This window comes from Narcine bancroftii, chromosome 6 (assembly GCF_036971445.1).
Source record: "Narcine bancroftii isolate sNarBan1 chromosome 6, sNarBan1.hap1, whole genome shotgun sequence".
Classification (NCBI taxonomy): domain Eukaryota; kingdom Metazoa; phylum Chordata; class Chondrichthyes; order Torpediniformes; family Narcinidae; genus Narcine; species Narcine bancroftii.
In genome coordinates, this window is record NC_091474.1 from 40,079,505 (window position 1) to 40,106,680 (window position 27,176).

Here is a 27,176-nt window from a genome sequence, read left to right on the forward strand (position 1 = left end):
CCTCCTCCTCATTGCCGCCACCCCTGCCCTCCCTTCTCCACCTATCATCTCCTGCCTTTTCCACCCCCTAACCCCGCCCCCCCACTCTTTTGTTTGGATGCCTGTTGCATTTTCTCATATTTGATGAAAGGTTCAAGCCCAAATTGTCAGTTATGTATCTTTACCTTTGTTGTCTCAAGGACACTGTTTGACCCGCTGAGCTTCTCCAGCATACTTCAATCACAGTGTCTACAGATTTTTGTGATTTACTTGATGTTAATAGTACTCACTCATAACACCTTTGGAATTAGAATCATTGCACCATGTTTGGACCTAGGAGGTAATGAATTCTGCCATTGAATGGATCTGGTAAAACCCAACCAGGATTAATTGGATTCTAAACTCAAATGGAATTAATTGCATTTTAAACCCAAACTGTTGAACACAAATGCCTTATATAGCAGCTTCACCATCAAGTTAGCACAATGCTTTTGGGAATTTTGTTAAATTGTGCTTAACCCCAGGGTTGATATTCAAGATGGAAGTATGCCAGTCTATATGTTATTAAGAGTGGTGCTGTGTATATCTTTATTTATGGGAGTCCGCAATGCTTATGGGCACACTATTTTGATGTACCAGGCCTGTTCTGAGTCTATTCCATTTAGCATTATTGCTGTGCTGCACAATATGGTGGATAGTGCCCTTGGTTGCCACAAATACACAATGGATTATTTTGGTAATTATGGATGCACTAGCATTCAATATATCCTGAATAATTGCTGATAAAGAGCTGGTTGCAATTATCATGGATAATCAGAGATGAATATCAGATTCAGGTGATTTTGGGTAGGTAGTAAAGAGCAGTTTTTGATTGTTCCTGGTAGTTATTGTATTTTTATGGATATAAGCATGTTATATGCATATCTTACAAACCAGTGCGTTATGTATGTGTGTGTGTGCTATATAAGAATATTTTTACTTGTTGAAAGAACGCGCAAATTTATAGCGGGCGTGGGAAATTTTAATCTTGGGAATATCTCTTTGTACTGAATGCCATGGTATTCCTACAAACAGGAAATTCTGTTTCCTGATAAATGCACCTTATCAATTTTAATTGCCCAGAACTGTCCCTGAAGAAGGAGATTAACATATCAAGTGCCTCTGATTTGACATTAGAATTAAAATCCTGCTTAACTCTAAAGCCTGTTTTTGATCTATTTAATTGATTCCTCTCCAAAGCTTGCTAATGTGTTGCAGCAGGGTATCATCTATATAATGGGCAATTGACACCTCTAGGGGAAGTTATTGGGTGATAATTACAGGAGATTAACTGTAGCAGATGCTGGTATGTGTTTTGTCTCGTGTCCCATTTAAATGCAAATTGATTTTTTCAGTCAGAATCTAGCAAATTACACCCATGTGGTAACATGCATGTGTGCGTAATATAAAAATATTTTTACATAATTTATGATTTTCTGTGTTATATGCATGTGTGTGCTATATGAGTGAAAATATGGTATTGACATTGAACTTTTAGAATATCCAAGACAGGCAGTGGTAATATATCTGTTCAGATTATACTGTACAATAAATATCAAGAATAAATTCCTATCTTGTAATAGTGATAAAGTGTCTGTTCAGGTTATTTTGGACATTAATGAGCAAAGAGTGATTTTAAATTATTTTGGGAAATTCATAGTAATAAATTGATTCATGCCTAATCCATGGTATCATTTTTCAGATTATTTAGAGTAATCTGATAAAGTACATATTCAGATTATCCAGGGAAATCAGTGGTTGAGAGTAGATAGTAAATCAGTAGTGAAGAATTCTTTCAGGTTATCCTGGATGTTCAATGATGAAAAGTTCAGATTATCCTTGCAACCATTGGAGAAGTACAGGTTCAGTTTATCCTGTAAGGAGGAATGTTCAATAATAGGTAATCAATAATGAACATCAGGTTCAGATTATCCTGAATAATCATTGATTGAGATGATCAATGTTTAAATTTAGAGAAAATTAGAAACTCTGTCTATGAATCCCCTTCTAAGTTTGAGTTAACCTGGCGACCATTTATTCAATATTTTCATTTGTGGTGAGTTGATCTGGCTCTGTTTTCTTTCTATGATTATGTATGATAATTGGGCTGTAAGATGAGATCGGAGTGATTTAGCTATATCTGTAGGTTTTTTTTTTAAACTTTTTTTTTAAAGTTTTTTTTTAAATTCAGATTTGTTTTTTCTTCTTATTTGGGGTTTTTTTTCTCTTTTTTCATATATTGTTATTAATTATATCTTTTTTTTTAGAGATAGTTCACACCCTAAACTGATCAAAATTTTTTTTTTATGATATATTTTTATTCTGTAATATTATTGTTTAATATCTCTGTATTAATTCATTACTTACTATGTATTTTTTTTATATCTCTTTGAACTGTATGTGTTTATAAATTATAATAATAATAAAAAGATTGAAAAAGAAAGAAAGAAAGAAAGAAAGAGATGATCCTGGATAGCTATCATTTATACAGAATAATTTTATCCCAGATAAGAAGTAATAAAGAGGAGGTTTCTATTACACTGGGCAATAACATGCAGGTTCATCTTGTCATTGATCATGACTGCTTTTGATTATGATGGGTAATCTGTGAGAAAGGACATGATATATTTTGAATGTGCAGCAAATAACAGTTTAGATTATCTGTGGCCATTTCTGGTGAAGAGCAGGTTAAGCTCCTCGAAGTAATTACTGGGTAAAAGGTGTATGATGTTATCATGGGCAATCAGTTATAAAGAATGGTTCATATTATCCTGTACCACCAGATCTATAATGCAGAATCTGATACCATTTATTCTGGGTTATTATATTTGTGTTCAACTATCACAGATAATTTTAGCTAAGTGCTCTTTCAGTTGATCACAGAAAATCTGAGAAGTGCAGGTTCAGTTTATCCCATATTTCTTTTTTTCATTGGCTTGCCTTCGCGGACGAAGATTTATGGAGGGGGTAAAAAGTCCACGTCAGCTGCAGGCTCGTTTGTGGCTGACAAGTCCGATGCGGGACAGGCAGACACGATTGCAGTGGTTGCAAGGGAAAATTGGTTGGTTGGGGTTGGGTGTTGGGTTTTTCCTCCTTTGCCTTTTGTCAGTGAGGTGGGCTCTGCAGTCTTCTTCAAAGGAGGTTGCTGCCCGCCAAACTGTGAGGCGCCAAGATGCACGGTTTGAGGCGTTATCAGCCCACTGGTGGTGGTCAATGTGGCAGGCACCAAGAGATTTCTTTAGGCAGTCCTTGTACCTTTTCTTTGGTGCACCTCTGTCACGGTGGCCAGTGGAGAGCTCGCCATATAACACGATCTTGGGAAGGCGATGGTCCTCCATTCTGGAGACGTGACCCATCCAGCGCAGCTGGATCTTCAGCAGCGTGGACACGATGCTGTCGACCTCTGCCATCTCGAGTACTTCAACGTTAGGGATGTAAGCGCTCCAATGGATGTTGAGGATGGAGCGGAGACAACGCTGGTGGAAGCGTTCTAGGAGCCGTAGGTGGTGCCGGTAGAGGACCCATGATTCGGAGCCGAACAGGAGTGTGGGTATGACAACGGCTCTGTATACGCTTATCTTTGTGAGGTTTTTCAGTTGGTTGTTTTTCCAGACTCTTTTGTGTAGTCTTCCAAAGGCGCTATTTGCCTTGGCGAGTCTGTTGTCTATCTCATTGTCGATCCTTGCATCTGATGAAATGGTGCAGCCGAGATAGGTAAACTGGTTGACCCTTTTGAGTTTTATGTGCCCGATGGAGATGTGGGGGGGATGGTAGTCATGGTGGGGAGCTGGCTGATGGAGGACCTCAGTTTTCTTCAGGCTGACTTCCAGGCCAAACATTTTGGCAGTTTCCGCAAAGCAGGACGTCAAGCGCTGAAGAGCTGGCTCTGAATGGGCAACTAAAGCGGCATCATCTGCAAAGAGTAGTTCACGGACAAGTTTCTCTTGTGTCTTGGTGTGAGCTTGCAGGCGCCTCAGATTGAAGAGACTGCCATCCGTGCGGTACCGGATGTAAACAGCGTCTTCATTGTTGGGGTCTTTCATGGCTTGGTTCAGCATCATGCTGAAGAAGATTGAAAAGAGGGTTGGTGCGAGAACACAGCCTTGCTTCACGCCATTGTTAATGGAGAAGGGTTCAGAGAGCTCATTTCTGTATCTGACCCGACCTTGTTGGCCTAGTCAGTTTATCCTAGGTAATTAATGGAAAAGAACACACTTTTTTTGAGTATTGTTTGGAAATGTAAAGTTGCATTGGTGCGTGAATTTTGTCTATGCTTCCTCAAAGAAATCAATTATGCAATACTGAACTTGGGTGCTATAACTCATTTGGAGGGGTCATGAGGAATAGAAGACTTATTCATTTCTTTTGTAGTAAGTCATACAAATCTAAGTTTACAGCCATGCATTGAATTGCTTAAAATTACAGGAAATGCATTACAGGAATAAGCCCTTCAACTCAACTGGTCTATACCAATATTTATGCTTCATATAAGCTTCTCCCACTTCATTTCATCTATTCAAATTTTCTTTTTCTACCTTCCCCTTAAAAAAAAATGCTTGTATTATTTGCTGCAACCACATCTTGTCAACTTGAATTTCAATAGTTTCTCATGAATTCCCTTCTGTATTATAATCACCTTAGTTTTATGGCTCTTAGGTTTGAATTTATTTCCAAATTGAAAACCATGTCACCCTTACTAAATTCCCTCATAATTTTCAAAGAGTCACTTTAAGACATCTCTCAGCCATCACTTTCCTTGAAATAAAACTAAAATCTGTTTAGTTCTGTTATTCAGCCTTTGTGTGTACCTTCTGTGGTGTTCAGATAGCTCCTTTGAAAGTTGCAGTGCAAGAGGTGCACATATTTCTACAAGACTGAGTGCTGTGACAGGAAAAATGATCTGTAGATAGGATTTCGCAGCCTGATTAAATCTCTGGGTTCCAATGATCAATGTTTTGGATTAGTCAGTCTAGAACCTTTATGGTAATCAAGTTCACCAATATTCAGCAAAGGACACCTGTCATTCCTCCATGTTCTGTTCTATGTGTGGCTTCAAATCCATTTTAGGAGCAAATAAAGGTTGGGTCAAGTAATGAAGTCTAATCCCCATATTCATAAATTTAAAAATACCCCTTTTTCCATTGCTAATCTACTGAAGTGTCATTTTAATTATGCTGACTGGGGATAGATGCTTTGCCAGGCAACATTGAGCCAGGCTCATACTTGCATGCAAAAATACCCCTTTTTTCCATTGCTAATCTACTGAAGAGTGTCATTTTAATTATGCCGACTGGGGATAGATGCTTTGCCAGGCAACATTGAGCCAGGCTCATACTTGCATGCATGAAAATAATATTTCTCTGGCTCCTGTTTCTGATCCAGTACCATAAGCCAGCGATAGTTCTTGATAACTTGAGTCAAAATTGTAGTTTGCTTGACCACTAGGATGTTATAACTGAAATACATGCACGCCATTTAAAAAGGGTTCATTACATAGAAACCATCAATATAATACTGCTTTCCTGAGTCCCCGGCCCCTTTCTCCATGAGGTTCCGAGGCCAAGAATTTTATCCATTTACCTCATTGTTTAAGTTCTTAAGTGCTGGGATTCATCTGTATCTTTTTCAAACTCTTTAAGTTCTTACCCTCAGTTTTCTACAAATTTAAAATGTATTGCAATTGAAGTTTTGCTCAATCCTGGCGTGAAAAAATAACCTGCCCTTCAGTGGGATTGTATGTGTCAATTGAGTTTAAACCTGAATGAATCCCAGTGATATCATACCTTGAGCATTGTTCATAAATTTTTTTTTACTTGTTTAGTTTGATTAACCATTTTGAAGCAATAAATCAATTGCTGAGAAATGACTTTTGTATTCACAAGTAATTAGCTCATCTGCCACATTTATTATAAAGTCTGAATTGTAAAGCTTGTAGGAAAAGCTATCTGAGATCCCTTTGCTCTTATTAGAGGAAGAATTGATATACATTCAGTCTTAAATACAAAGATTGTGGGAAAATATATTCTCATTTTGTGGTTAGATTTTCCTTAAAACCATCTCAGAACAGTAAGTTTCCTTGTCATGTGGTATTCATAACTGGCAGTACTTCCAATAACCATCAGATGCTTGGTTGCTCTTTTTCCACATGAACTAATGACACCCACATGCTCTGACTACCATATTCCTGTATTTTTTTAGGATGACGTTTGAGCTGTCATCAAAGTAAAGCACAGAAATGGCGTGGAGCTGTGTCGGAGCGCAGCATGGCTTCGGGACATTCTCTGGGTTTATTAAATGAACCTGCAGCAAAATTAAGAAAAAAAAATATTGTTTACAAGACAGTTTATAGATGCGTATAATACAATCAACTATAGGAACATAAATTAATAGATATAAAAAAGTTTGTTTTGGGGAATAAGTTTCAAGATGAGACAGTCTTTCACTTAAAAGGTGCTCCCCTTTACCATGCAGGTTTCTTTTTCTCCTGAAGCCACCGATAAGAAATGGTTATCACTTGCCATCTGAGCTCTCGTAATGTGAGTAATAAATTTGAATGGTGAGTATTTAATGGTCTATTAGTTTGCATACTGCAACAAAATTCAATTCCATTTTGACTTCATATTTACATGCAAAAGGCTTTGGAATAGATCGTGTTGGATTGTGACAAATTTCTCTGTCGCCCATTTGCTATTTGTTGTGTCTGTCTGGTGGCTTAGATCAGCCAAATCGGCATAAACTGAACTCAGCAATTTTATCTTGAGGCTTGATATTCCACTGGAATTCATTTCTCCCACAACACCCTAATGGAAAAAAGTGAGAGGCTATCAGACATAGAATAGTACAGTCTAGGAACAGACTCTTCAGCCCATGACGTCTGCCAAACACGAGGCCAAATTAATCTAAATCTCTTTTCTGCCTACATATGATCCATATTCCTCTATTTTCTGCATATTCATATGTGTATCTTGAAGCCTCTTAAATACTACTATCATGTTTGTTTCCACTTCTAACCCTGGCAGTCCCTTCCAGATTGCTATCACTCTGTTTTAAAAAAAACTTGCCCTGCTCATCTCTCTTAAACTCCTCCTCCACCTATCCCACCTTAAACGCATAGAATCTGGTATTTAACATTTTTACCCTGGAAAAAATTCTGACTTGTCCACCCATCTACGCTGCTGATAATTTTACTGAATTCTCTCATGTGCATATACAATGTTAATCGACTTCTCATTTCTCATAACCCAGTAGAGCAGGGCATGATCGAGATGCCGTATACTGGTTTCTCTCTCTCTATTCTGGTAATGTTGCAACTCACAACACCCAGCAGATAAGCCTAGCTCCAAATTTCCTCAAACTTAACTACAATAATGTGATGTTAGTTAGGTGCAGTGAGAAATGTTGATATTAAGGATTCAATAACCTTGGGCCTGATAGGGGTCATTAAATAAATCTTCATATGTGATCATGACTGCACTGTCCTCGGATTCTTATTAATTAAAAACATAAAAATGCTGGAGGAACTCATCAGGTTTCACAGTGTCCTTAGGAGGTAAAAATATCTAACCAACATTTCGGGCCTGAGCCCTTCTTCAAGGTATGAGCAAAAACAGGCAGGTGTCTGAATAAAAAGGGTGGGGAGGAGGGAAGAAGGGACAGAGGGAGAAGCAGAACAGGCAATAGGCCATAATTGGACATAGATAGGATAGGAGAAGAAAGGAGAGAATTAATTGGGTGAGAGGGATGGTTTCTGTGAATGCAGAGCTAGAGGAAAAGAGCCAGAGAGAAAGGGGAAAGAGAGAGAGAGAGAGAGAGAGAGAGAGGAGAGAGAGAGAGAGAGAGAGAGAGAGAGAGAGAGCTAGAGGAAACAAGGCATATAAATAGAGGAGAAACGTGGGGGGTGAGGGGCTAACGGAATCCAGAGAAGTAAATTTTAATGCCATCTGGATGGAAGGTGCCCAGACGGAATGAGGTGCTATTCCTCCAATTTGTGGGTGGTCTCATTCTGGCAATGCATGTGACAGATATATTGGCATGGGAATTTAAATGTGTTGCTACTGAGAGATTCCTGCTATTGTAGCAGAAAAAGTAAAGGTGCTTCATGAAGTAATCTCCTAGTCTGTGTCCAGTCTCTATGATTTTGAGGATGTCACAACAGGAACCGGATGCAGTGGATACAGTTCCCCAAATGATTGTGAAGAAAGAGGTGTAGACACAAGTGTAGCATTTCTTGTGGTCACGGGGGTAGGTACCAAGGGGGTGATTGGTAGGAAGGGAGGAGCTTTCTCTGGAAGATGGGGAGGGGAAGGTGTGTCTGGTAATGGGATCATGTAGTAAGTAGTGAAAATGGTGCTAGATGATTGTTGCGCCTGGGGGCAGATGGGGCCAGAGCAGGTAATGAAGGATGTGCAAGTGAGGGCTGAGTTGATAATGGTAGAGGGGAAGCCTCTACCATTTCTGATGATCTCTCATGGAAGATCTTGTCATGGGAGCAGGTGCGATGAAGATAGAGAAATTGCGAGAAAGGAATGGAAACCTTATATGGAGCATGGTATGAAGAGGTGTATTTGAGGTAAGCTGTGGGAGTTGGTAGGTTGGTAGAAAATGCCTGTTGAGAGTTTGTCTCCCAAGATGGAGACAGAGATCAAGAATGTTGCTCGAGATGGACCAAGTGAATCTAAGGTCTGGGTGGATGTGAAGTGAATAAAGTTGACGAGCTCATTATGGGTGCATGATGCAGCACTAATGCAGTCATCAATGAAGCAGAGGGAGAGATGAGCCTTGCCTTTGTTGGTTTGTAGCATGGATTGCCCATGCAGTTATCCATGGTTACCCATTTGACAGGAGTAAGTGGGATGAGTCAAAGGAGAAGCTATTGAGAGTGAGGACAAATTCTGCCAGCCAGAAATAGGATGGTAGTAGAGGGAGGCTGGTTATGTGTCTTGTTGAGGAAGAAACAAAAGGCATTGAGGCCTTCATTATGAGATTTCTAGTGACTGGATGTCCATGGTGAAGGTGAGGCTATCAAGTTCAGGGAATTGTAAGTTGTTGAAGTGATGGAGGGCATGTGAAGTATCGTGGATGTAGGTGGGAAGGGACTGGCCTCTGAGATGGGGGTACAAATGGAGTCAAGGTAAGTGGATATAAGTTTGGTGGGGCAGGATTATCCATAGTGATGAGAATTGCTCATTGAATATTGCTGAAGCCCTTGTACTTGCATTTTGAAAGGTGAGGCCGAATAACCAGTTGTTATTGTACATGTAGGTACCAACAACATCGAAAAAAAGAGGGATGAGGTCCTAAAAGTTGAATTTGGGGAGCTAGGAGATGTTAAAATGTAGGATCTCAAAGGTGCGATGTGTTAGTCAAGAATAGGAATAGCAGAATAAGATAACTATGTGATGCCGGAGAGAAGGTTTCAGGTTTCTAGGGCATTGGAGCTGGTTTGGGGGAGGTGGGACCATTGCAAACGGTATGGTCAACACCTGGACAGGATGGGATCAATGCCCTCATGGGCTTGTTTGCTAGTGTTGGAATGTTTAATATTGCCGAATGATGGGAAGCAATGCGGATACCAAAGCAAAAGTTAGAAAAGAGAAAAGTAAAAGTGGAATACGGAAAAGTTAAATGCTCATATTTTATGCCAAGATCATTTTAAAATTGGATGAATGTGAACATTGAATTATTGTAATCACTATTTCATGTTTTTCAAGACTTTGATTTTTGTCTGCAGTGTGAGATGTCTAACTTGGGCCTAACTTGGGCCTCACAGTACGTACCAGAGTTTGAACAATAGCATGATTTGTGGCATTCATGTACGAGTTCAATGGGAATGAACATTCTCCTTCACAATAGTACGCAGCATATCCTTCAGGAGCTATGATCCAGTCCTTTAGAGAGAGGAATAGTACATATAATAAGGAAAATCATTCCAGATATTGAAATTTGGAATAACTGTCTTTTTTGATTACTCTATAAATATCAACTTAATATTAAACAAGAGTAAAAGGAAAGAAAAACCAGCATTTACTCAAAGGTTAGGGTTAATGAGGCAAAACCAGAATTTAGGTCTAGATTTTGTAATTAATCCAACTCTTGTGCTAATTTTTAGTGGCAGATAACAGTGGTCTGTGCACACTAAATGGGTCAAAATGAATAATGCCATTTTTGGGCAAAAAAACACTGCCTATTTGGATCAGGTGCAGGATATGAACACAAAATAGTTAGGTGGGAGAAGGTGGTGAGGGATAGAGGAGGGAGGAAGGGGCAGGGAAAAGAGTGCAGGTTAACAAACCTAACAAGCAAGGTATTAGGAGGATGTAGGTGGGAAGGTAGAAGAGAAAAAAAGCTAAAAAGTGATGGTAGCTCTCTGGAGCTGGAAGGGAAGAGGGTGGGGAGCCGGAGGAAAGAAGACTTGATAGGAAAAAAAGAGAGACTTGGGGGAGGGGTTTAACGGAAATTGGAAAAGCCATTTGTTAGAGAGGGCATGAACTGAATATAAGATGTTCCTCAAATTTGTGGTAGCCTGGGTTTGGCAGGCATGAGGCTGTGGATAGACATGTCGATGTGAGAACAGTATGTGGAATTAAAATAGTTGGCCACTGGGATGTTCCTGTTATTGGAGCAGACAGAGTGAAGATGTTCAACGAAGCAATCTCTCAGTCTGTGGCCAGCTTCTATGATATAGAGGAGGCCACACCAGGAGCACTGGATGCAGATGAACCCTGCAAATTCACAACTGAAGTGTTGCTTGTCTTGGAAGGCTCTTTGAGGCCCTGAATGGTAGTGATGAGGAGGAGGTATAGGCTCAAGCGCAACATTTCGCAGTCACGGGTGTCGGTACTAAGAGCGTGATTAGTGGGAAGTGATGAGTGAAAGAGGGGAAGGGAAGGTGGTGGGATTAGGTTGTAGGTGGCGGAAATTATGGAGGATAATATTATAGAGGGGAAGTCATGTTTTTTTGAAAGAGGACATATCGGAAGTTCTGGATTGGAAGATCTCATCAACTCATTCCTTGTACGTCTCTTATTTCCCAAATAACTGCCCTGGCCCCCTCTTCCCTGCTACATAGTAAAGATAGGACTCCCTTTGTTTTCACCTACTATTATCACCTCCTCTTTTATATTATTGGCTAGCTTATCTTCATATTTCATCTTTCCTTCTCATAGCTTAATTGTCATCTGTTTTTAAAATCTCCCCAATCCTCTGGCTTCCCACTTATTTTTGCAATTCTGTATGTCTCTTTATTGCTGTATTTGTCTTCCCTTGTCAGCCACAATTGCCTTGCTCTCCCTTTAGAATGCTTTTTCTTCTTTGGGATAAAATGATCCTTCTGAATTACTCCCAGAAACTCCTGCCATTACTGTTCTATTGTCTTCCCTGCTTGGGCCCCTTTCCAATTAATTTTGGCCAGCACCTACCTCACTGCCTTTGAATTACTCAACTTTAATGCCAATTCTTCATATTTTAGCTTCTCCCTTTCAACCCACATTATGAATTCTATAATATTGTGATTGCTGCTTTCTAAGGGTTCCTTTATCTCAAGCTCCCCAATCAAATTTGGTTTGTTGCGCAGCACAAAATCCTGAATTATCCTTACCCCAGTGGTCTGGATCTCAAGCTGCTTGAAACAGCTACCCTGATTGCATTTCACAAATTCCCTTTTGGGATCCAGTGTTATCCTGATTTTCCCCACTCTTCGTGCATTTTGAAGACCCCCATGGCCACTGTAACATTGCCTTTCTTACATACCTTCTTGGACAGGACCATATCTGAGTGCTGATTATGTACTGAACACCAAACCTTCTAACTACCAATGTATTAATGTGCAACCACTGGAGGTAAGCCAACCCCACAAGCTGGTTATTGGGTTCAACAGTCTGAATGAAGTTTGAGTTGCAAAATCTTCCATCTTATGACTTTTTAAAGATTAATTTGCAGATTACACAACAGATTACACGCCTCTCAGTAGTGGTTGAAATGTAAAGCAGGCATGGATATTCATGAATAAAATACCTGGATAATTGGTAAGACAAAATAAAATGTGCATTTGTTCCCTCAAATACAGCTCGTAGAATTATTTTAATAAGAATTGTTATGTCTAAATTGAATGATCAATTCTTTTCACGCAAGATGAAGCCCTTAATTATGGATTTTAGATTTGAAACAAAAATGCTTTCAGAATCCTTTAATCTCCAGAATTACCTGCCATCCTAGATCACGAAAACTGACATAGAGTTCATGTTTCATGCAGGCCTGTTGCTGGTCATTACTACTGTTTTCTGGTAACAACAAAATATAAAAATAATTAATAAATGGATATGAACATGAAATCTGTCTCGATTCTTTCCACCTTGTTGTTATGTCATGTAATTGGCAGACAGATTTGGCATATGTTAAGTTCAAAAGAGCTTTTCAGATTACAAGGTAAGAGAGCTAAGCAGATGAAAATATTTTGTTTATCTAGAATGATTAAATTAGAATTGCATTTATCTGAAGGTCTGTACATTCCTGAATAGCTCAAATGACTATGTGTAAAATAACAAATTTTTAAATAGTTGTTTCCTTGTCCTTAATAAAAATGGATATTTATTGGGGGTTGTCTTGCCCCCTTTGCAGTAAGATTTGTATTTTCACTGATCTTGATCAAATCCATCCCTCCAAGATGGGTTTGGCTGCTCTTAAGCATCACGCAAAATATAACGGCTAATTAGTTAATTTGGATAAAACCTCAAATCACAAATATTATTTCTTTGAAAAAGGGTTATGGGAAATCAGAACTCTTTTATTTTGATCCGGAGAAACCTGAATAGGTTCTATGATAGTAGCGTCAGCAGTCTCATGATCACCTGATTGTCCCTCTGTGGTCTAATATTAATCCCTTCACTCAATTATTCAATCAGTTTGATTTTCCTTGATATTTCTGTCAAGTTATATTTTTACAAGCTGTGTTATGGCCATAATGTAACTGTTGGCTTAACAGGTCCAATCTTTTGAGACTGTCAGTATTACTTTCATAACTTATAATTTCCAGTCTATATGGAGAAATAATGTAAATTCAAAATAATGATTTGAATTGCTCAGTATTTTAACCATGTTTGGATCCCAAATTCAGGAATTTTTCTCATTGGCAGCTTCATCGATAAGGCGTTCCTCTTCAGCCAACATTTTGGTCACCACTCTATCTTTGGCTTAATACCTGCTTCTTTCCATGCATATCTGTGAAGCTTCTTTAACAATTGTTCCAAGTAGAGATTCTTTATAAAGTGTAAGTTGTTTATTGAAATGGTATCAACTAAACTGACTTCTGGTGAACCCAGTAGGTGCCTGCAGCACTAGTGTACAAGCTGTAATTTGCAATGACATTTTTGAAGCTGCCTAGATAATCAAAGAACATGTAGCCTGGGAGCTGTTTTTGTTTCTTGCCATACTTTTGGTGATAGATTAGACAAGACTTTGCAGAAGTACATAAATAATACATGGTGGGGAATATCTTGGAGGTAACTTGTGGTACATGCCATGATCAAGACTATGGAGGCTTACATCAGCTTGGGAACAGGTTTAGAGGCTTTTTGTTTTGAGTGCAGAAAATGTGGGAAGTCAGGGCTTCAACAGAGAGATTTGAATGATGCAACCTCTGGTCATGTGATTTGTGTTTGTCCACCTAACTAAATCTCAAACAACCAAACATGAAAGAAAGATTTTGAATGGATTCATGTCATTTGAAAAGATCAATTATCTTTCTGTCAGCACCTAATAGTCCATTCTGTAAAACGTTTGTCTTTTGCTGTGCACACTTCAAAACACTAACGGCTTTTGAATTGACTTGGAGTGATTTAGTCAGGTTATTCAGATTTTCCCATTTTTTTGTCTCATAAGATTATCTTGCCCATATTTTCATAGCTTTAGCATGTTAGCAGAAGATCCCAAAATTAAATTAAGATAATTGCACTTGGCTTCCTGAAATTTTGACACCGGAGTTCAGATAATTTTTGTTTTCTGATATATACGATGTGAAATTCCAATAAACTCATTTTTTAAACATGGAAAGTAAAAATTGAATTAATGTTATTAATGTCATACTTGTCTACCTGTTAAACTGGTTGCTCTTAGAGATTCTTGACTCTTGGAAGACTTGGAACGACTCTGATTCTTTTGTTTACCTCCTGCTGATCGTGCATTCCGGATGTGGATCTCAGTGGCTTTGAAAAAGACTACCATAAATGGTTGTTTATTCTGAGGTCCAAATCTTCCTATCAGACCTGCAGCCTTGGGATTAACACTTTGTCCTGTAAGAAAGTGAATATATCCATTCAGTTTGTTCTTCATATGTCATAGCATATTCCTAATCCCTACTGTTTTCCCATCAATGGGACAGGGAGGACTGCCAAGAATGTACATAGACAAAAATAGGACTTTTCTCATCTAAATTAGGTATCTAAGAGCTAATAAAATTCTCAATTAAAATTCTACTGGAAAGATATTGACTGAACTGAGATATATCAAATAAAGAGTGCATAAGGGTAAGACTAAAGAAACAAATGTATCTGAAGAATAGAGAGTTTCAAGGGGAGATTTGACAGGCGTTTGGATGGAATAAGAAGAAGAAAAATGACTGAGCAGTTGCTGATGAGTGGGGAAGGATTAAGGGACAAAGGGGAAAAAAACTTTAAAAGCACAATTGGATAAAATGCATTCCAATTGAACAGAGGGCACCAATTTAATAATAATTTGAAATGAATTGCAAAATAAAATATGGAAACAGTAGAGTAAGAGCATATTTAGAAGAATTGGCATGAACTTGGTTTAAATGAATTCCATTTTATGTTGTATTATGATTTGGTTAATAAGGATGAATGGGAATTGAGGCTCCAGCCTCAGGAAGGACAACAAAGTAGTGATACGTATGAAGATTTAGGCACAAATGCAGATTGCAGAAGATCTGGCTTGTAAGCCTGTATTAATATTCTGTAACACATACAGAAACTGATATATACGGTCTACTTGATTATACTTTTAAGACTGATGGAATGTAAAAAGGTGACCAAATTGTATTTTCATTGAATAGATTATGTTGAAAATACCCTTGCAGGTTCATAATCTAATCAAGTTACAGGAGAAGCTATAGGAAGATGTAGGTTAAGATACCTATACGGGAACATGCTTAGTTATTGACTCTGATGCAAATGCAGAAAAATATACTGTAGTTGCAACTGCACAGATGGAGAAAGGGCTTCAAATGTAGGTCATTCAATTTTTTCTTTCTGGTTAAGTTTTTGCCCAATTGCAAAAATAGAAAAACCATCAGTGCCATTGTTTGAATCTTACCTGTTGTTGTCTGCACAAAGAGTTGAAGACCCAAGTTATTTTTTGGATTCACCATCCAATGATTACTAGTGACTGTTATATCAAATACCAGCCACCCTTCCTCTGCAGCCCATATCGTCCTAGTATCCAGTGGAAACAAGTCAGACTCACTGAAAGAAAATAAGGAGAGATTAAGCACATTCCTAATAACCTTGGGTAGAAAAGTTTCCTCTATTGATTATTAATTCATTTGTAGATTCTGCATGATATATGAATTATCTTTATAAACCATGGACAATAAAGTTGTTAATTCCTTGCTTTCATTTTCAGGTGGACAAATGGGATGCACCAGAATGCCAACTTGGTAGGCATGGATGATTTGGGCTGAACGGTGTGTTCCAAGCTGTATAACTCTGAAAAGGGCTCCTCGCTGGGCAAATTTTAGTTCAATTTCAGCTGCAATAAGTGTGAATAGTTTTCATTTAATACCTTAACCAGAGCATTTTACCTGCTGCACCTGTAACTGCAAATCCAGAGCAGGGCAAAGGCAAAGCAAATACATTGTACCTACCATTTAAAGCTGCACAAGGAACTCACTCATTCCAAAGCAGCCAAATACATTTCATTCTCTCCAGTTCAGCACAGAGGTTTGCAACTGAGTCAGAAGATTGTGGACCCAAATCTCATTTGAGAAACCTAACCCAAAAATTCAAAGCCGAACAGAGGTTGGAGATGCCATCTTAGGGGTGAGCTAATAAGCTTGCACGTTGTCTTCTTTCTCAAGTGGACTGACATGAATAGATCCTCGACTGTCTGAATTCGAAGTAGCCTTATGCCTGGTGATCTGGCCAACAGTTACCTATAATTCAACAAAGCTAAAAATCAAATGGACATTATCCTATTGCTGTTTGTGGGGATCTGATGTGTGCAACTAACCTGCCATTGTTTCCTTGTATTATGTCAGTGATGACAGAAGTACCTTAAAATTACCAAGGCACGACATTAAGCTTGCATTAAGAGAGTGTGGTGATATGTAATTACACCACTAGGTCGCCAGGGGTCAGCCTGGTGACCTTGTATAGAAAGCAGTCCAGAGCTAAAGTCTGGCCTTCCAGGTTTGTTTTGCAGAGAGACAAGACCTCTTAGTGTACATATTAGTTTATTAAAGCTGTCTTATATTTGCACTGCTGGTGTGGTTATTGTCAGTACAGAGAGGACAGAAGATAAGCCATTGTAATTCTTTAAAAATTATGCTTGACAGTTTTTCTATCTGACAGTGACATGCTGCAGGCTACATTTAACTCTGATTTACATCATCACCAATGGTAGCAAAGTGCATGTAGTCAGCAGTAACTGAGCATGCATGCCAGTAATCTGAATTTCCATTTACTCTGCTTGTGCTGTGTGGAAGATGAGATATTGAACTTTAGATTTTTGCATTATAGGTAAGTCTGAAAGAGTACTCGTGCAGTTTCCTGCAACTCTGATTTCTGTCAAGCTGGCCAAGGCATCAAGTATTTTATTGTGCAGAGCCATCTGAGTTCTGTTGCAGAACTTGTATGTTTTTGAATTAGCATTTACAGTATGTTTTTCTTTCTTTGGCCCAGCTGGTGGTAGGTTGGGTTTGGTAAATTTCTACATGCAAATCTGAAATCTGATCTTTAAATTAATCATTAAATTATGTTGCATCTGAGTTGGGGCCTGAAAATTCTAAGACCAAGACCAACATGTGTATTCATATTTAACCTTATTCTGCTGCTGTTTCCTACGAAGCCTCACCATTCTCACCTATTTGTAAGAAGAAAGATGCATGGCAGGGTTGCAGAGAGGAAGATGAGAAAATAAGGGGCTCAATACTTACACTCTCTGCATCTTATGTATGAAAAGATTATGGGATGATTAGAAAGTGGAATGTGGATAGGAGCTCACTATTTATGCATAATTTCCTTCAGAGAACAGGGAATGCACCCAAACCTCTAATTTTGAAGCTGCTCCTCAAGGTTATTCTCCATATTTTCCTACACGACAAAGAGAAAGGTATCATGTAATGCAGGGCTGGCCAAACTATAGCCCCTGGGCCAACTGCAACCTGTAGCCCATTTTTAAGTGGCCTCGGATAAATTTTAAAAATAAAATGGAATATAGCCTGTTAGAATATACCACGGGTGGCCAAACTTACTTAATGTAAGAGCCACAAACGATAAAGCTCAGATATTTGAGAGCCATAGGATATGAACAAAATTCACACATACATTTTTATTATTGCACACACATTTTGTTACAAAAATCTTAAGAAATGCATATTAAATGCAATAATAATATTTATTCATGCATACAGTTTTTAAACTGTTAATTTGTATTAGTTTCAGTAATCACAAAGATACAAATATGTTAAAAAAATGTAAACAAAAAATTAGTCTTATTATAATTATATTTTTATGACAAAAATACAATGCTACAAATATCAGGCTATTAAAGACACTATTTACTGTTAGTTGTGGTCTTGCGGGACTCCATCTTGGCTGTAAGTCGTTTAAAATCTGGCTGATATGTTGTCAGAGTTGTACGAATGAGCTCCGTCAGGTGTTGGCTTGTAAGGATTGCATGATGCTTCGATTTCACAAACTTCATTACAGAGTACGGTGATTCACAACTGGATTGAGATGAGTCGCACACTAGTTTTCTTTAGTCAGGATATTTTATTTCTGGCACTTGTTTCCAGAACTCAATTGTAGACTGGGATTTATGGATCATCTTTAGACCCAGGTCCTCCTGTAATTCCATTAGTTCCATTTCCACAGCAGATGATTCCGTAACCAGAGGTTCGGGAATTGGGCAGCCATTATTGACCACATGAATGGATTTACAAGAAAGGCAAAGCAGGGCTTCAGCTTCTGCAAGTTATCAAACCTGGCAAGGAAATTATCAAGCAGTCCTTGTAATTTATCTTTGTATTCTTTCAGTTTATAGTCTTTTATTTCGATAGCAGGAAATGTATTTACTCTCTTACTGAGATAGGGGAAGTGACTAAAGTTTCTTGACGATATATCTCTTTGAAAAATTCTTATTTTATTCTGAAAGCTGAAAATTGTTTGAGTAAGATCAGAAATAATCTTATCCTTCCCCTGGAGTGCCAAGTTGAGAGTTTGTTGATGATTCATTATATCAGTAAGGAACATCAGATCTTGCATCCATTCATCATTTTCCAGTTGAGGATAGGATCTTTTATTTTCTTTAAGAAAAGTAATGATAGGGGCTCCAACAGATGCACAAACCTACTCAAGACATGGTAGTTGATAGCTACCTCACAATGGAGTAGAAAGATACATCACTAGGTTTATCCTCAAGCTCCAATTCTTCAATAAAATTTCTGAACCGTCAGAGGGTCTTCCCATTTGCGCGTATGAAATTGACAATTTCAAGGTCAGCTTTCATAACATCTTCATACTTGAAGTATCTAGTTGCCAGGTGTTCATGATGAATAATGCAATGAACAGGAAGAAACTCTGGAAAGCTAGGATCACTTTTCATAAGTGCAATTAATCCTACATTTTTCCCCACCATTGCAGATGCTCCAGATGTTGCAACACTGACGAGTTTATTCAGTGGAAAATCAGCATTTCTTAAGGTTCTGTCAAGTGCATTTTTAATGTTTTCACCATGAGTTGTTTCTTTCAATGCCACTGTACCACATCTCTTCTTTCCCATTTACATCAGAGGAAACATAATGAACAAATATTGCCAGTTGTAGGTTGTATGTCTGTTGATTTGTCAAGAGCTAAGCTGAATGCAAGAGAATTTTTAAAATCATTTTGCATTTTGCCTGCAATATCAGCACTGATCTGAGAGATACGCCTCTCTGTAGTGTAGTGAGAAACTGGTGTTTGTGCTATTAGTCGCTGAAGTTTTGTGTTATTTGGATTTAACACTGTAACAACCTCAGCTATATTCTTCTTAATAAATTCACCATCAGAATATGTGTGTTTAGCATGAGCAATATTCCATGATATAACAAAACTGGCTTCAGTCGTTGTATTGGCTTCCTTACTGAACAATGTCAACAGTGTCTGCTGCCGATTTATTGATGATTTTAACTTGTTTTTCCTTAAGTCTGATTTAGGTGGGTGATCATACGAAAGGTTTTTGTGATTAGTTTCATGGCGACGTTTTAAGTTACTGGCTTTGTAATGACTGAGTGGCACGTGACAGATAAAGCACAAAGGTTTACCTCCTTTAACTGTGAATGCAAACTCTTCCTCCCATTCTGGCTGAAAATTTATGTTTTTGTCTTCATATTTTCATTTCTTAGAATTTGTTGAAGACAAAGTTTTCAGAGAAACTTTAAATAAGATTTATATCTGAAGTGTACCAGCTCAGTCTGCACAGTTCAACGTCTGCACTTATTTCCCTTCCATAGGTATCGGAACTCTTTATATAGCCACACGTTTCTTGCCCTGGATTTGGGTTGAAATTTCTAGAATATTCAAATTTTCCATGAGCCACATATTAAAAGTCAAAGAGCTGCATGTTGCTTACGAGCTGTGGTTTGGCCACCCCTGGAATATACCCTCTAACAATAAATTTCCCTGTATGTACAGTGCACTTCTTAGTTTCAACACTAGATGTCACTATCATTTTGAATAACTACTAGACTGACCATTAAAATGTTACTCATAGTTGAAAATATTTACCCCATTTAAAAAAAGTGCCTTGCTTTATAAAATACATATAGCTCAGTTGATTAAGCATGAGAGGAAAAAGATGGAAAATAACAAGAGTGCCGAAAATTTTAGACAAGATGGTAAATGATTTGCTAGGAATCTGTTAACTTTAATGGCCTGTTACGAGACCAGAGGACCCCAAAACCCAGCAGCAATAGAAATTCACCAAGATAAATGGTTACTTAAACAAAAGTTGCTTTTAATTTTCTTTAAACATAAAAACAAGATCAAACTTCAACTTATTACTATTAACTTAACCTAACTTGACCCCCTTCTAATTCTAAGCGCACGTGAATGTAATGTGTACATGTTCAGGAAAGTTCTTTGCTTTGATAGTCCAATCATTCACTTCTCACTTCTCCAAGTTCATTGGTATTAGGTAATTCTTATACTGTGCACAGAATTTAAGATTTATGAATTTTCACCAGGCTCTGGTGCAGTAAATGGTTACTGCTCAGGAAGGTTCTTGTTGGTTTCAGAGAGATATTTGTTTCTTGTTAGACACACACAATCTAATTTCCTCTGATCAGTCACTTCAGTGCCTTGCCGAAGAAACTTGCCCCATCATGGGTTTTCCAAATGATGAACTCTGGGGTGACCTGGAAGAAGAGGTTCTCTTGTTTCCCTTTATTTCAGGTGAAACACTCAAGCCAGACATTTCTTCTTGTAAGGACCTCAAAGGTCATGAACAGGCTGAACTCAGAACTCACAACCCGTCTTCAAAATGGGGTTTTCAACAAGTCTCTCTCTCTCTCTGTGTCTCTCTGTCTCTTTCAAAGCTCTTGCATTTTAAATGAGATTTATTTTGTTACTTTGTTTGTGAAGTGACCTACATTGAACCCCCACAATCTATCTCTTTTAAAGACATATTTATATATAACATAACCCGTAATAGGCCTATCTACAGATTTGCACATTGTATCATGATCAGTAAGTGGACACTTCAGCCATGAACTGTATTCACTGAGAGTTGTGAAGGAATGTTGGAGATAGCCTTGTCCCTTTCTTGATCTTTTCTCCTGTTCTTATTTTTCCTGTTCTTTATTTTGCACTGCTTTTTGAATGAGTTTTAAAGAGTTTTATTGTATTCATTTAAATTAGATTTAAGTACAGAAAATACAGAAATGCTTACCATAATATGTGAGCACATCAATAAACTACTATAATGTCAACAATTAAACTGTTCAGTGATGTCTTATAGTTATTTTGATAGAAAAATAATTCTCAATAGCAGAGTTTTCTTGTCAAAAAACACCATATTTCTTATAGTGCAATTGGCTGAAAATGTTCCCTTAAATATTATCACTTTTACCCTCAATCCATCTCCTAGAAGGGGCAACAAGAGGTCCTTGAACTCCTTGTAAAATTCAGCAGGGAAGCCGTCTTCCCTCGGGGACTTGCCTGCCTGTAAAAAAACCCAGAGCTCATTCCATTTCATCCTTAGTAAATGGGGTACTCAGTCCCTCTTGTTCCTCCTGTCCTAAATTTGGCAAGTCCAATGGGCACAAAAACTTGTCTATTTTGGTGGGGTCTCCCCTGACTCTGATTTATAAAGTTCTTCAGAGAATCCTTTAAATACATCATTTATTTCTTTTGTATGAATCGCATTGATTGTCCTGGAAGCCTCCTCCACCCTCACCTGCCAGGACAAAACTTGAGGGCCTTCTCCCCCAGCTCATAGTACTGCTGTCTAGATCTTAGAATCACACTCAATGTTAGCAAAACAGGGAAAACCAAAGATGTACAATCCAGTGATCATTGGGGGATCAGAGATGGAGAGAGTGAGCAAATTTAAATTCCTGGGAATCACTATCTCAGAGGACTTTTCCTGGACCCAACCTACCAATGTTATCGGGAAGAAAGAATGTCAGCTACTTTCTCAGGGGTTTGCAGAGCTTCACTATGTCATTGGAAACCATGGCAAACTGCTACAGATATGTAGTGGAAAGTGTAATGACTAGCTGCTTTGTGCCTGGTATTGGGGCACAAAGCCTGCAAAAGATAGTGGACAGCCCAGTACATCATGAGAAAATCTACATGGATCAGTGCTGTCAGAGATCAGCAGCAATAATCAAGGATCCACACCACCAAGGACATGTTCTGTTCTCACTTCTGCCACCTAGAACAGGAAATTCTGGATGGGATAACAGGATATTGGTGATATCAAACTAATGGAGATGTAAAGTTGGACAGTTTGCAGTTTTGAAGGGAGAAGGTAGAAAAATTCATCAAAGTGCAACCATGAAATTGTTGATGGTAAAGATTGATAGGGAAGATTTTAACTAAAACACAAAGGATGGAGGGTTGAATGTCATGGGAATTCTTCATTTCCCTGCCCTAGTAAGTAGGAGAGGTGGAGAATCCCCTTTTTAGGTGGTCATTACTGAAGGTTATAGTAGACAGGCAAAATTATCCCGGTAGAAATTCACATAATCAAAGTCTGAGACTATTCACTTAAACAAGAATGTCCCAGTCTGAAAGAAACTAAAGAAATTTCTTTGAATAGTAGAACAAAATTATGGTTTGGAGTTCTTTCCTTACACTTTTGTGTTTACAACAGTGTACTTCTTTAGGTAACTCAGTTCTTTTTAATAATATTTGCATGGGATGTCCCAAAGTGCTATTGGCCAAAGAGTTCTAGGAATTAGATCCAGGGATGATAAAAGATCAGTGATATTTTTCCAAATCAGGATGGAGTACAATTTTGAGAGGAACTTGCAGGCAGTGGTCATTTGGAAAGCACCATCAGATTGTTTAGATGTGTAATGACTGTGCATTTTAAAAATGAATCACACCAAAGCTACTATACACTGCTGGTGAAAGGAATAAATATTTAGGCTAGTGGGTGAGGTCTCAGGCAACTAGGCTGCTTTGTCCTGGATAATGTCAAACATCTCATATTTGTTGAAGTTTCCCTTATCCAGGCAATTGGAGAATATTCTGTCACACTTCTGACTTTGTGGTTTGTAAGTGGTGGAAAGGTCTTACTATGGCCAAAAGCGATTCACGGCAGGACACTGTGCCTCTGTCATGCTGTTATAGCCACAATTATGAGAATAGTACAGTGCACTTTTATGATGAAATGACATTTGAAGAAAATAGGTTTATTTTCACATTTTCTCACTCATAAAAAGCTAAAATGCTAAAAACATTTGGATTATTCTATTGATGTTAACCTTCTGCAGGCAAAGAATTGCTGGAGACATTCAGCAGATCAGAGGGGTAAAAATGATCAGTCAAAATTTCACTGAAATAGGATGAGTGAAATTGCATGTGTAAAGGGGGAAAGAAACCAAAGCAAGGGCTGAGAGGTCAGAAGGTGTGTGAGGTGGAGAGGCAGGAAGAGGGCAAAACCATTAGGAAGGGGTCATTCGGTAAGGTAAAGAAAAAATGGAAACATTGAAATCAGATGCAGGTAGAGGTAACCTAAAATTAGAAAATCACTGTTCATGCTGTTCAGTTTAAGGCTATCCGGGAGGAATATGATAAATTGTTTCTCAATTTTGCATTTCACCTAGCCTTGACTGGGGATGAAGCCAAGGACAAACACTTCACTGTCGAATGGTTGGGGACTTAAAATGGTTTACGGGAAATTCAAGTTTAGATCCACAAATAGGTTTTTGGTGAAGTGGTCACCCACATTGTTTTGTCTCTATCATTAATTATGCTGTGAGGAAAAAGTGGCATTTAATAAGAAGGAGGAAACAAATCTTCCTGAAGGTTTGTGAGTGATGGAATATTTTGTGTTAGTTTCAATTTAACTTGGAGGAATGAGGGAGAGCAACATTTGATAATTAAGAAACAGTTAAGATGGAAGCATTAAAAGACATATCAAAAATTCAATATTGAATTAGGTAATGAAACTTACTGAAATTAAGTAATAATAACAGTCATGAAAACAATTATGGTAATTAAGACTCCAATAAGTAATAACTCCTGTTCGGCTCCGAATCATGGGTCCTCTACCGGCACCACCTACGGCTCCTAGAACGCTTCCACCAGCGTTGTCTCCGCTCCATCCTCAACATCCATTGGAGCGCTTACATCCCTAACGTCGAAGTACTCGAGATGGCAGAGGTCGACAGCATCGAGTCCACGCTGCTGAAGATCCAGCTGCGCTGGATGGGTCACGTCTCCAGAATGGAGGACCATCGCCTTCCCAAGATCGTGTTATATGGCGAGCTCTCCACTGGCCACCGTGACAGAGGTGCACCAAAGAAAAGGTACAAGGACTGCCTAAAGAAATCTCTTGGTGCCTGCCACATTGACCACCGCCAGTGGGCTGATATCGCCTCAAACCGTGCATCTTGGCGCCTCACAGTTTGGCGGGCAGCAACCTCCTTTGAAGAAGACCGCAGAGCCTACCTCACTGACAAAAGGCAAAGGAGGAAAAACCCAACACCCATCCCCAACCAACCAATTTTCCCCTGCAACCGCTGCAATCGGACTTGTCTGCCACAAACGAGTCTGCAGCTGACGTGGACTTTTTACCCCCTCCATAAATCTTTGTCCGCGAAGCCAAGCCAAAGAAGAAGTAATAACTGCAGATTATTGGATTGCAATGCTCCAAAGCTCTCTTAATTTGAGAACCATGAATTTGGATTGAAGAATTCTGCTTGTGATCTCACAGTTTAAGAAACAAGAGAGAGGGAAAGCAAGAAATTATAGACAAGCTTGTGATCAACAAACTACTGGATGAAAGCGATGAAATTGAATAGTATAATTTTCTGTTTTATTAGTGTTATATGTTTGAATTTTAGTGGTTTAGGCATAAATTAATGCTGTCCAAAATATAATTCCACAGTACAGAGAAAGGTGATTCAGTACATATGTTCTAAATCAGAGTTTGTTTTATGAGACCTCACTTGATCTCAACCTATCAGTAAAGTTCGACTCCAGCCATCCTGTATAAACATGTGTACTAGTTGTTTTAATAATATACAATCTGAGAGCTGTGATGTTATGTTGCAGCTATATGAAGGCCACATCTGGAATATATACAGATCTTGTTGCCACATGATAGACAGGATATGATTGTGCTGAGGGGGTGCAGAGGAGATTCATAAGGATGGAGTCTGGAGGAAGAGGTTGAGGAATGGCCCAATAGAGGAAAATTATGAGGGAGTAAACTAGATTAGACGATAAAAATCATTTTTTTTCCTGGTGGAAGTGCCTCAGAAAAGAAGGCATAGGTTTAAGGTTCAGAGAAGATTGGAGAGTTAATATTCTGCCTGAAGAGGCGGTGGAAGGAGATATTCCCATCATATTTAAGAAGCATCTGTACAAGTGCTTGGATTGTCAAGGCATAGGATATGGATAAAATGATGATCAATGGGATTATGTAGATGAGTACAATGGATGGCATGGATGCATGGGGTGAAGGGCCTGTTTCTCTGCTGACACAGAGTAATAAGTTCTACATTCCACTTAGTCTGGGGGGTAAAAAGAGATTCTTCTGATTTTTAAATTTAATTTATTAAAATTTTCTTGTTTAAATGAGCCCAGTAATTTGCCTGCACAATTTTTTGGCATTAAAATAACATTGGCAATCTCATTAATTCTGTTTCTTAAAACTTAAAAAAGAAAATTTTTAGTGTTAATTCCAAAACAGCATGAGAGACACCCCCATGGAAACTCTTTCCCACATTCAGAATCTCTCCTCTTGAATACCCCAAACCATTTCAACCTGGTAACAAAATAAAAACACTGAGGCTTTTCAGTCACAGGGTTCAAGCTGGATCCCAGCAGAGAAATCTTATCAGTCATATTCCCTGTGTTATTTCTCTATAGCCTTACATGTATTCTCTCCCACATGCCCATTATTGACTTTTTTTTGCCAGTTAACTATGCAAAGGATAATATTTTACGTGTGATTAGTTTGATTAATAGATTTCGACAATCTTCAGACCATCCGATGGTGATATCTTTAGATGCCGAAAAAGCGTTTGATAGAGTTGAGTGGAATTTTTTGTTCAAAGTTTTGGAGAAATTTAAGTTTGATTCTTTTTTTACTGGTTGGATTAAAGCTTTATATAGTAAACCGGTAGCTAGAGTACTGACGAATGGTTTGATTTCGGAACCATTTAAACTGACCCGATCTACTCACAAAAGTTGTCCTTTATCACCAGCTTTGTGTGCACTAGTGATCGAACCTTTGGCACAGTTGATAAGACAGAATACACAGATACAGGGTATGAAAGTTTTAGATGAGGAATATAAAATTAATTTATTTGCTGTTGATGTATTGGTGTACCTAACAAATTCAGCTCAATCACTTTTGCACTTGAAGGAGTGTTTGATGCAATATGGACGTCTTTCTGGATATAAAGATAATTGGGAAAAAAGTGAAATATTACCAGTGAGTGAAGGAGATTAAAAAAACTATGCAAAGGGACAATTTATAAAATCCAATTAACCTCTTACCATATCTTTTGAATGTGGTAAAAACAGGAGTGCTAGTGGAAACTGCTAATTGCTGTATCACGATGGTGCTGCTCTGCTGTGCATATGAATTTCTGGGCTCTTGGTTTGAAGTAAACCCACAAGTGGAACTATCTCTACAGATATCTTCTCCAGAGAAAGAAGACCTGACCTTTTCAGCCTTTCCCTCAGTTCAAGTATTGTATTATTTGCTTTTATTTTTAATTGCCTTTGGATTATGAAAACCAGAACTGAACAAGGTGTCAGTGCTCTTCTCTGAAAGATAGTAGGTAACAAAACTGCATCTTGTGGTTGCATTTAACAAATTATTTGAATTCCTTGTTCAGTAGTCACATCAATGAAGTGAAATGTATCATGAGATTCTGAGTTACCTTGATGATAATATGGCAATGTCCTTTGTCATCTTTCACTCACCTTTCCATGTGCTCCTCTAGCACCTGATAGATTGTAATCAGGAATGTTTCATTTTCAAACTGCTCTCTGGTGTAGTCTTTATAGATTCGAAATTCTGCTGCTGTCACAGCCTCCCCTTCTGGGATCTTTGCCCATTTGAACTTAAATTCTCTGTGATATCGCCGTTGATGAAAAATCTCCATGTCGTATTCCACTAGAAACAGGAAGCATAGGAGGATATTCAGCAGACAGATTTACAGTCTAAAATCAGCTATAAACCTTCATTTTAGAAAATCAAAT

The 27,176-nt window shown here is 38.4% G+C and overlaps 1 protein-coding gene across 2 annotated transcripts in view; it reads right to left on the minus strand.

Moving 5' to 3' along the window:
* Positions 1-5,903: 5,903 nt before the first annotated feature.
* Positions 5,904-27,176, minus strand: part of bmp7b (bone morphogenetic protein 7b) — a 112,456-nt gene continuing 91,183 nt past the window's right edge. The window contains exons 2-8 of one of the 2 annotated variants that reach the window (XM_069884740.1): positions 26,898-27,090; positions 15,343-15,491; positions 14,106-14,303; positions 12,220-12,296; positions 9,795-9,905; positions 6,645-6,818; positions 5,904-6,318 (exon numbers count right to left, since the gene is read on the minus strand). In XM_069884740.1, coding sequence (XP_069740841.1) covers positions 6,169-6,318; positions 6,645-6,818; positions 9,795-9,905; positions 12,220-12,296; positions 14,106-14,303; positions 15,343-15,491; positions 26,898-27,090 — 1,052 coding nt within the window. In that variant the 3' untranslated portion in view covers positions 5,904-6,168. The remainder of the gene's footprint in view (positions 6,319-6,644; positions 6,819-9,794; positions 9,906-12,219; positions 12,297-14,105; positions 14,304-15,342; positions 15,492-26,897; positions 27,091-27,176) is intronic. The other variant, XM_069884741.1, reaches the window with a different exon arrangement.